The sequence below is a fragment of the Fukomys damarensis genome, unplaced genomic scaffold (genome assembly GCF_012274545.1).
Source record: "Fukomys damarensis isolate Sample0158 unplaced genomic scaffold, DMR_v1.0_HiC HiC_scaffold_39, whole genome shotgun sequence".
In the NCBI taxonomy this organism is placed as follows: domain Eukaryota; kingdom Metazoa; phylum Chordata; class Mammalia; order Rodentia; family Bathyergidae; genus Fukomys; species Fukomys damarensis.
The window spans coordinates 79,353,093-79,364,312 of NW_022900951.1; the positions used below are offsets into that span (position 1 = coordinate 79,353,093).

General features: G+C 36.7%; 1 protein-coding gene across 2 annotated transcripts in view; it reads right to left on the reverse strand.

The window, feature by feature from the left end:
• Window positions 1-1,165: 1,165 nt before the first annotated feature.
• Zmat1 (zinc finger matrin-type 1) overlaps window positions 1,166-11,220 on the reverse strand; it is a 53,251-nt gene continuing 43,196 nt past the window's right edge. For both annotated transcript variants that reach the window (XM_010629766.2, XM_033760560.1), the window contains 2 exons: window positions 5,025-5,124; window positions 1,166-3,113 (listed from right to left, as the gene is read on the reverse strand). In XM_010629766.2, coding sequence (XP_010628068.1) covers window positions 1,802-3,113; window positions 5,025-5,124 — 1,412 coding nt within the window. In that variant the 3' untranslated portion in view covers window positions 1,166-1,801. The remainder of the gene's footprint in view (window positions 3,114-5,024; window positions 5,125-11,220) is intronic.

Sequence of the window (11,220 nt, forward strand, 5' to 3'; positions counted from 1 at the left end):
TTTACTTATTTTGATAAGTATTTCCATGCAAAGTAAGTATAACCACTTTTTTCCTATTGCTGCATGACTTTACATGGTATTCTATTGGTATGCCTACAAAATCACAAAGCAACTTTATGGTACAATTGGGACTGAATACTCTAATTTGGTTTACCAAGCCTTTACATTGTACTATACCACAGTGGCAAATGGTTATTGGAGTGGTGATCACAAGAAAGGGAAAATCAGAGTAAAAAACATTTAATTCAAATCAAATAATTTAAAAGTAATAAACTTTCATGGCCCTCTACTACTGAAATTTTTTCCTTCTTTATTTTCAAGTGTTTAGTTGATCATATTTTTCTAACCTGCTAGTGAGTTCAAGATAGAATAACAGCTTCTACTATGCAAGATGAAGAAGAAATGAAAATATTGAAGTTTGAAAGTGTGATCTCCCCAGATATATTAAAGTGCAAACTCTTTCATTATTGCCCCTCTTACTCTTACATCAATCATCTTTAGATGGAAAATGATCATTTACATAAAATAATGTGTAAAAATTAAAACACTTTATTATAAACATTACAGAATATACAATAATTCTATATCAGCACTTTTGACAAATTTTAGAATGTATTATCTAAGATTATAGACTAATTTCCACACTCAGAACTACAAATAAAAAAACACTGCAGATCATGTTCAACAAAAAATACCAGCTGAAATTAATTCATACATTTTTCTTTGAGAAATCCAAAAAACATAAACACACAGCAATAAAAGAATACCATCAACACTAAGACAAACCCCAAAAAGGAATCTATTCTGTAATGCCTGCTCTCCCACAGGCCTGACACTAATGAGCTTTCAAGATCAAACAAGATCAGGAGGGTTCAGGGTGGTCTGGCTGTATAATGCAGGCCTTGGTAATTCTCTAATTTAAAATAAATTGATAAGTAATTCACTATCACAGCAATTTGATGAGCAAAGTAGAGACAACCCCATTTACATTTAGGAAAATTATTTTCTTTGTAAGAAATATTTAATTATTCTTTCATTTTTTTAGAAAACGAGGAAAAGGAATACTGAATACTTTTACTTCATTTTTTTAAAAACCAGAAATTAACTGTCCACATAGAAAAATTCTAGTAACATGAATTTAATGAAACCGAACTTTCTTGTTTCTTCAATTATAAGTGAACAAAACTGCAAAGTGTAAAAACCAAGAGTAGACTCATGCCAAAGCACTGGCTCTTGCTTTCTTTTAATGATTTTATTTTCTCATGATCTTTCTATGTTATAGTCTTGTATCTTAGTAGCTAAGTTTAGGACTTTTTTGTTTGTTTCTTCTCTCAATAAAATTTCATGTTTTCAAAAAAGGAAGGGAGACATAGAGGGAAGGAGGGGACTAATCTACTTCCCTGGACTACCATGCATCTATTCTTCTTCTCATATGACACACACTTGTTTTTGTCAAAAGTTTTTTTCACTAATTTCTTCAATTTATCCTTGTATCAAAAATACTAAAACTTCAAAAGACAAGAATAGACTCCCTCAAAATACTGACTCTTCTGTATTTTCTTCAATAGCTTTTCCTTATGTTAATTTTCAAAGACTAGATTTAGACTTTTTTGTTTCCTCTTTTGATTAAAGATTTACACACATACACACGCAAACACACACACACACACACACACACACACAAAAAAAAAAACCTTTCCCAGTCTAGTATTATCTATCACTCCTTTTCTTCACTGGATGTTCCTGTCATTATCTACATTTATGCCGTTTTCTTTAAACAATCCTCAGGTAAACTAAAAGTTCAAAATCCAAGAATTGACTCATCCCAAAGCATTTCCTCTACTGTCCTTTCCTCAACAGTTTTTTTTTTCTCTTTCTTGTGCTTATGTTCTTTTTCAGAAGTTACATCGTGGCTTTTTCTCTTTTTTCGATGCTTAAGCTTGCCTAAACTGCCCCTGACTTTGTCCTCTTTCTTTTTACTTTGGTGTATGTTTTTCTCTTTGTCTAAATCTGTATCTTCCTTGTAACTCTTTTTCCTTTTATGCTTGGACTGTTCCTTCTCTGGTCTTTGTTTGACTTCCTCCACATACTGTCGTCTCTTCTGATGTCGGTGTTTATAATCTGCTCCAAGGTCACTAATATGGTTTTCTAATGAGAGGCGTTTGTAAACTTCGCATTCTGTGCTGTATGGGCCAGAGTTATTTTCTTGATGACCAAAGCTCAGGGGTACTGGTTTTTCTGGAAAATATCCTCTGTTGAATTCATAGCTCACAGAATCAAATGTCTGTTTTCTGTCAGGACCTGGTTGAGGCAACTGGTTTTCTACTGCTTGGGAAACACTGTATAATTCTGTGTAAGTCTTGAAGGTTTCAACTGGAAGTCTTCGCTCAAACATTTTATGTCTGGGTCTATTATCAGAACTTTCTTTGTACCTATGAGTTTCCACAGAGGTATTGACTATCTTTCTAAAACAGGAGTTTGGCTCTAAACCTCTGGCTTTCTGCACTTTGATATAAGCATCAAGCTCATCTTGGAAAGAGTCATAAGTCTTCGTTGAATGAGCTGATAAGCAATGTGGTACATCACCATCCACTAGTGAACTACTGTATGGTTCTGGGTAGCTATGGAAAGTCTCACATGAAAATCTTTGCTCACATATTTTTTGTTTGAGCTCAGTATCAAACATTTCTCTGTATCCAGATTCCACTGAGTTTTCTTTGATTTTTCTAAAACAAGTCTGTGGATGTAGTCCTCTAGCTTTCTGCACTTTGATATAGTCTTCAAGTTCATCTTGGAAAGAGTCATAAGTCTTCTCTAAATGAGCTGGTAAGCAATGAGGTAATTGGTTTTTCACTGCTTGTGAATTATTGTATGGTCCTGGATATGTCTGGCAAGTATCAAAATGTAGTCTTTGTTCAAATATTTTATATGTAAGTCCAGAATCAACCACTCCTCTGCACCCATGAGCTTCCAAAGAGTTTTCTTCCATTTTTCTGAAATGAGTCTTGGACTCTTGTTCTCCGTATTTTTGTAGTTTGATATAATTTGCACATTCATCTTGGTAATCATCTTGTGTCCTTGAATTTCTCACTAGACTGATAACAAGAGATTCCCTGCAAAGAAAACAGCACAGAGTTCTTGTTAATAGAATATCTCACTTTGAATATTTTATTTGCTTTCAAAAATATTGCTCTAAAAACCGAAATCAACAAAAGTGCAAATAAAAATTTAAAACCTACTTCATTATAAAATACATGATGACTTTTTCTGCATTCTCTATTCTCTATTCTGTTCCATTGATCAACATGTCTGAATACCCGAAGAACTCGTAAAACTTAGATCTCTCAAAATAAAAGACAACAAAATAGGCAATTTAAATTAATAGACACTCCTCAGAAGATGTAGTACATATGGCCAATATGAAAAATGTTCAACATCTCTGGTCATCAGAGAGATGCCAATCAATATAACTGAAATTCTGTCTTGCTCCTCTAAGAGTGACTATCATCAAGAACTCAAAAAACAACAAATTCTGGCGAGATTGTGGGCGGGGGAAGGAGTGCTTCTACATTGTTAGTGGGTATGTAAACTAGCACCTCCAGTATGGAAATCAGTATGCAATTTCTTAAAAATCTAAAAATAAGAATTCTGTTTGACCCAGCTATATCACTTCTGGGTACCTTCCCAACAGAGGTAAAGACATCATATTCCAGTGATACATGCATAGTCTTGTTCACAGCAGCAAAAATCATATTAGCTCAATTTGAATATGCCTATCAACAGATTATTGGATAAATAAAATAAGGTACATATACACAATGGAATATTACTCAACTATAAAGAAGAATAAATTTAAGTCATTTGGAGGAAAATGGATGGATCTTAAAACCGTAATGCTAAATAAAATAAATCAGACATAAATGATGAAAGATTGCTTAGTTTCTCTCATACAAGAAATTCATTGTATAAATACTTTAAAGAGCAAAATGGAAGTAATGTAGGAGAAAACAGGGAGGTAGGCTTTGAGGAATTGGGAAAGGGATCTAACGAAGGGAAAGATGAGACACAGGGATGGGAAAGGGGATGTAAAATGTATCAAGATGTGATTGCATAGGTATCAATCCCCCTCAATAAATGTATTTATTATATATATCACACACATGTTGTAATAAAAAAATCTCGTCCAGAAAAAATACCAATTCTCCAAGATAAAACCGGCCTTTAGGTAAGATAATTTGGTAAGTCAGACTACTTACCTCCTATGTATTCAGACTCAACATACTTTCTCCAAGAATAAAGTAACAGAGATACTCTAATTTTAAAAGTGACAGGTCAAATATACAGCAGCTAAATGAGTGTCCTACTATGTGACTTAGCCACTTTTCAATTCTCCTTTCCTTAAAATAGAACTGACTAAACATTCATTGAGTTCCTATGATGCACCAGGCCAGGCACTTTATACATGTATTTACTTATAACGATATTATTTCAAAGATATCCAAAGTGACACTTGGTAGAAAGATGGATATGATATTCGATTCACATCTAACATCTAGACCTTTGATTTTTTTAATATTCTTTTTATTTGTACATGTTTGGAGTACAGGATGTTTATATTTATCTCAAGGCTTTGTTTTTAACCATTATACCTCACTGGTAGAAGGCTGACTGGATGACTGAAACCCTAGAACTAAGCCAGGCGTCTAGATGCTTTAAATTTGTATGGTTAACCCAAGAATGATCCTTCAGCATGCCACCAAAGAAAGACTATGCTGTCTGGTCAAGGTGAGTACCAATAAGCTAGCTCTACAGTATACTATCATGACTAGAGAGCTCCTTTGGGGATAAACTATGTTACAAAACCCACCAACTATATCTAGGTTCATTCCATGAGAACTGAATACCTACAAAGTTTATAAAGTATATTAAATGATACTTGACTAGAAGCTCTGATATTTGGTATGGGAACATTTTGGCAAAACATCAACAACGACAAAACAAGAAAGAAAAACAAAACCACTTACTTGATTTGATGTTCTCTTCCTTGCATGTGTGCCCAAAACATATCTAAAGATCTAAAGGTCATTCTACAGATACGGCAAACATAGGTTCTCATATTAAATGCTGCAAAAACAGATTTCAAATTGAGATACTCAGAATGTATATATGAAAATAACATATTTGATCTGGACTAGTACTTATTAAACGTGATGGTCTTGAAATTTTCCAATAAAGATTTGGCCTGGAGAGGTAGAATGATGTAATCAAAATCAAGACAGGCATTTAGTAGTATAGTTAGCCTTTTAGAGTGCCCATGTCTCTTAATTTAGTGCCCAAAATTCCTTACATCACACTGCTTCCCTATTAATGACATAGTCCCTAAGAATCTGCTATCTGCTTGCTAACTGTTGCTAGATGGAATTACAACAGGTACCTTCAATTTAGCAATGCCCAACTAATCCTTGACTCAGTCCCGCAATCAGTATTTTGTTTGCCTTTAATTCTTTTTCCACCCAATCAGAATCTGAAATGTCCAAAAGGATTAAAGACAAACAAATACAAATTTTTACTTCTTACACCTGAAATCAGTATAGTGCATTAGTTACCAAAGTAATTTCCAAAGATTTTAAAAAGGAGAAAGGCCCAGTGAGCCCCACTAACAAGATAAAAGCTGAAAGCATAATTTTAAAACAAAACTGCTAGTTACCACTTCAAAATAATCCAGAACTATAAAATAAACCTGAGTAATAGCTACCTCACTATTCTCCTTCTTAGGCAGAATTAGAAATAGGAGATAGATTAACTTTTATTTTCTTAACCTCATTGTCCTTCCACTTTTTTCTTTGGTCAGAAGAAGCCAATTAATAAGTCAAATATAAAAGAAATTCCACCTTAAATAGGAAGCAATAGATTGACATTGTAAAGATTTAGCAGGCAAACAAAGTCATCTCCTTTTAAATCAAACAACAGCCTAATCATTTAAAAGAAGATAAATTAATCATTATTAAGTGTATTGACCTTGTATCAGTAATGATTATTCATGGAAACAAGACACTACTGTCACGGGGATAGATGGTGACTTTGAAAGACATGAGACTCTGTTCATTATTGACATATATTGTAGTTGTGGGAGCAGAAGAGCTCAGGATGATATATCAAAATTCAACATGGCTGAATAAAGGAGGAGCCACTTTGGAGCTACTCAGAGAAAACCAACTAAAGAGACAAGTAACTGGAAGAAAGGAAAGGACCTACATCCTGACACCAAAGTCAATCTGAAATAAGAGACTTGTAGATAAAACAAAACATAGGCACAGAACTTCATACAACAGCATACCAGCCCATGGAGCTACTAGGGGCACCACCACCTGTCTGCCAAGGAACAAAAATCACCATGTTGCGAAGTCTTCAAGAAAATGATGGATTGTGAAAGTGTGGCTACTTTAAGCCACACAAAATAGATCTGGAATATAAGGCCCCTTGCTTCTTCTGCTTCCTCTACATAGAGGATACTGCATCCTGGCAACAAATTTTGCAGGAACACAGGAACAAGTGACCAGGAAAATGCTTCCCCCCGACACATGGGCTGTCAGCCTTTTTTTTCCTGTTGTGCACCCTAGTAGCTAACTGGAAATTATTGAAACAACAGAGTTAGGGACCACAGCACAGTGGAGGCAGTGAATGAATTGAGTGATGACTAGTGGCTTGAGAGAAAGACTCAGATGTACAGGATTTAAATAGCCTTGGGAGGCCAGCACTCAACCTGCTAGAGAGGAGACTGAAGGGGTAACCAAACAGCACTGTGGCAGCAACAGCAACTCCCCAACCCCTTCAACAAGTGGTGTAACAGGATAGAGATATGGCAGTGGGGTGGAACAGAGGAGGTTGGGCAAAGACCAGGAGGAGTCAACTGTACATAGGACTGGGATCAGCCCCATGCTGTCCCTGCCTGAGGGTGCTACAGCAGTAGATAGAGTGACATATTGACAATCAAAGTAAGGATATGTGGGTTGGATATTCAGACAGGGACATCCAGAAAGCTGCTGGCTGAAGACTCTGGCCCCAGTCCTCATGTACAGAGGCAAAGATCAGCCCCTTAACAAGCACTGATCCTAGTTCAGACCTATTGGGGTTACTCAGCACAGATTTGGGATATTTCCTGCCTTGGACAATACCACAGAACTATGGACACCAGAGTAATTTATGTATTTATTTTTGTTCACTTTTCTTTTTCTGTCTGGTGGGTGTGGGTTTATTTTGTGTGTGTGTGTTTGCTTATTTGCTTTTTATGTTGTTTAGGTTTTTGCTTTTATTTTGCTCTATTCATTTTCTTTCTCTCTTTCCTCAACTATTTCTGTTAGTTTTAGATTTTAATGTGAGTAAAAAGTGTTTCCTGTCTTTCTGGTTCACTTCAGTGTTCTTTTGCTTTATCCTTCATACGTTCTTTCCTGTGCTCTTCTCCAGTTTCCCAAATCTTGGATGATCGTCCTCTGTCCTACAGCCTTGCTGTATATTTCCCTTTATCTCTGTTTTGTACCCTATCCCTCTTAAATTTAAGCCCCATAGGGTAAAATCACTGCACTAAGGGGAAACTCATTGCATATAAAGTCATAGTTTATGTTGGATTTTGTTATATAACTGTAGATCTTGTTCCTACCATTAAAGGTACCAAATTAGTTACCACAGTTTGTCAGTTTCTAGGCTATGCTTGATGCTACTGTTATTGCTAATCATACTACTTTAGTCTGGATGTCATACCTATTGTAATGAGTTGTTCTCCCTTTTATGACAACACTGTGATCATCTGGGATCATAACTATCATCATAGTCTAGTACCAAAAGACTGGGTGTTGAGCCAAATAGATAGCAACTTCTCATCCCTACTAAATTGAGAAGGTGGATCTTGGGATAGATACAAAGACCAAAAACCACATATGCCCAAAAGACAGTTCTGAGAAACAAACACTTTCCAAGGTAGGATCTACAGTAGTGACAAATGTATTTGCCACAGGAAATTTACAAGCATCAAACAGAAAATAAAATTAAATTGAAAAATAGAAAATGACAAGACACAGAAGCAAAATGCAACCACAGTCCTCCAGCCACCCAAGACAAGTCCAGGGGACAATGAGATAGAGGAAATTAGAAGCCACTCACTTCAGTTTTTTGAAATGGTAGCATCAAGAGTAAAAATGCAAATGAAGTTATAGAGAAAATAATCTCTCAGGTTAAAAAAAGGAAATGAAAATCAAAATGAAAGTCATGCTCAATGAAACTAGAGCAGACACAAAATACAGGAGGTTAGGAAAACTATAGAAACCATGAATGCCCAACATAGGAAAGAAATGGAATCCATGCAACAGTCACACAAATATCCAGGAGTATTAAAATTCCCCTTAAGTTATATGCAATTGATTGAATGAAAGCAAGGACAGAATATCAGACCAGGAAAATAGGATTGTGGTTAGCATCCACAAACAGAGATATATCTGAAAAATAGCCACAGACCATGAAAAATCAACCCAACAGCTGCAAGATGACTCAAAGAAGATTGCTCAGAGTTAATGAGAAAGCTGGAGACTGCACAAATGGTGTACAAACTTGTTCACAGAAGTAATGGCAGGAAACTTCCCAATCTTGGAAAAAGAATTTGATGTATAAATAAGTGAGGCATATAGAACTCCAGTTATCCATGACCAAAATAAATCTACACCAAGGCGTATAATTATGAAAATTGCAGGGATTCAGCATAGAACGGAACATTAATACCTGATAGAGAAGAGAAACAAATCACTTATAAAGGAAAACCCACTGAAATCAAAGAAGACTTCTCAACACAAACCCTTAAGTCAAAAAGAGCTAGGAAGAAGACTTTCAGGTACTTAATGAAAATAACCTCCAAACCAGGTTGATTTACTCTGAAAAACTATCTTTCAAAATCAACAGAGAAATGAGAAACTTTCATGACAAAGAACTGAAGAAATTCATGACCACCAAACTAGCTCTCCAAAATGTTTTGAAGACTATTTTAGAAAAGATGATGAAGACTATAATTCCTATAATGCCAGTAGAAAGAACCCACCAGAAAAGACAAGCACTTAAACATAGGAGAAAGACAGGGAACCAACAACAGGAAAATGACACGACTAGAATAAGTAAATATATATCAGTTATAATCATCAATGTAAATGTAAATGCTCTCAGTTTACAAATCATGAGAAACAGATTGGCAGAATGGGTCAAGAAACAAGATCCAAAAATATGCTACATACAAGAAACACATTTAATTCAGAAAGAAATTCATAAACTCAAAGCCATACGACAGAAAACAATACTCTATGCAACAGGAACCTGGAAAAAGGCAGGGGGAGCTATTCTGTTTGCAGACAAAGTAAACTTCAAGCCAAGTCTGATCAAAAGAGACAAAGAAGGCCGGGGATTTAGCTCAGTGATTCTGCCTCCTGCCTCGCAAGCCCGAGGACCTGAGTTCAATCCCCAGTACCAATAAAAAAAAAAAAAAAAAAAAAAAAAAAAAAAAAAAAAAAAAACACACAGACAAAGAAGATCACTACATACTTGTTAAGGAAAACTCCAAGAAGAAGAGATAATAATCATAAATATATATGCACCAAAACTATTGTACCCAAATATATGAAATAAACATTAATGGACAGGAAAAATCTAATAAGCATTAGGACGATTGTAATGGGGGACTTTAATGCCCCACTGTCACAAATAGACAGATCAACTAGATAAAAAAATCAACAAAGAAATATTAGAACTAAACTACACTTGTAAACAAATGGACTTAGTGAATGTCTTGACTCTTGAACATCAGAATTCACATTTTTCTCAGCTGCACATGGGAGGTTCCCCAAAACAAATCACATGCTATCCTATAAACCATTCCTAAGTAAATGCAAAAGAATTGAAATTATATGATGCATATTATCTGACCATAGTGCAATGAAACTTCAAATTAAAGGCAAAATAAATCACTGAACTCCATAAACACATGCAAATTAAAAAACATTCTCCTCAGAGTCCTGCCATACCATTGGTAAGTGTGCGCAGATTCCAGTGAGCAGCTGTGTGAACCAAAGTGGACCACCTGCAGGCAGACTCCAGCCAGGGCCCCGACTGAATCCCAAAGGAACAAGCACATGTACTCAAGGCACAGGCCCATCTAGAAATGAGTAGTAGAGTCACAGAAGCTTCATCCAGAATCCTGCCATACCATCAGATCCTGGGGAGCCAAGTGGCACGGTTGCAGGTGGATCTCAGCCAGGACACTGCCCTGACCCCAGAGGCACAGGCACACCTGCCCAAGACACAGGCAAACCTAGAAAAGAACTGTACAGACACACAAGCAAAAGCCAGAGGCTCACACAAATAATATTGATAAGTGCATGGACACCCTAGCCAGAAGCCTATGCAGACAACAGGAAGTGGGGTACACAGCCCCCAGCCAAAGGTCCTCCCAGGCAACAGCTTCATAAGGGCCCCAGACAAAGGCACACCTAGATACCATCCGCAGTGCGCAGAGACCCCAGACAGGAGCTCACGAAAACAACAGATTAGCTCAGGGATATAGAAGACCACCATTCTAAACCCAGGAATTGGTGTCCTGGTGAGCAGCAGAGTAAAAGTGGCTTGGTGGCTTGCTGAGAATTGAAAACCACTGGGTGAGCAAAAAGTTGCCTCAACAAAGGCACAGCAGGCTGGATCTGCTGAAATGAGAAGACACAGAAATGAGTCTCAAAACCAGACTTCCAGATTGCCTAAGGCAACCACAAAGGGCAATGAGATGGAACAATCTAATACTCAACCACCTGGACACCCTGAATTGGAAACAAAAGAGGACCTGCAAAAAATGAAATCAGAAATAATTTCTCAGCTAATGCAGAGATTGTGCTTATGGTAAAAGACTTGATTAATAAATCTAGAGCAGACACAGATAAAAAACCATAGAGGAGCCAAGATACATGATGAAATCCCAACATAGGAAACACATGCCGGGTGTTGTGGCTCACGCCTGTAATCCCAGCACTCGGGAGGCTGAGGCAGGAGGATCTCTGAGTTCGAGACCAGCCTGGACTAGATAGTGAGTTCCAGGTCAGTTTCAACTACATAGTAAGACCCTGTCTCATGGTACTGGCAAAGAAATAGGCCTGAGGATCAATGGAACAGACTGGAAGACACAAAAACAAATGCAGATGT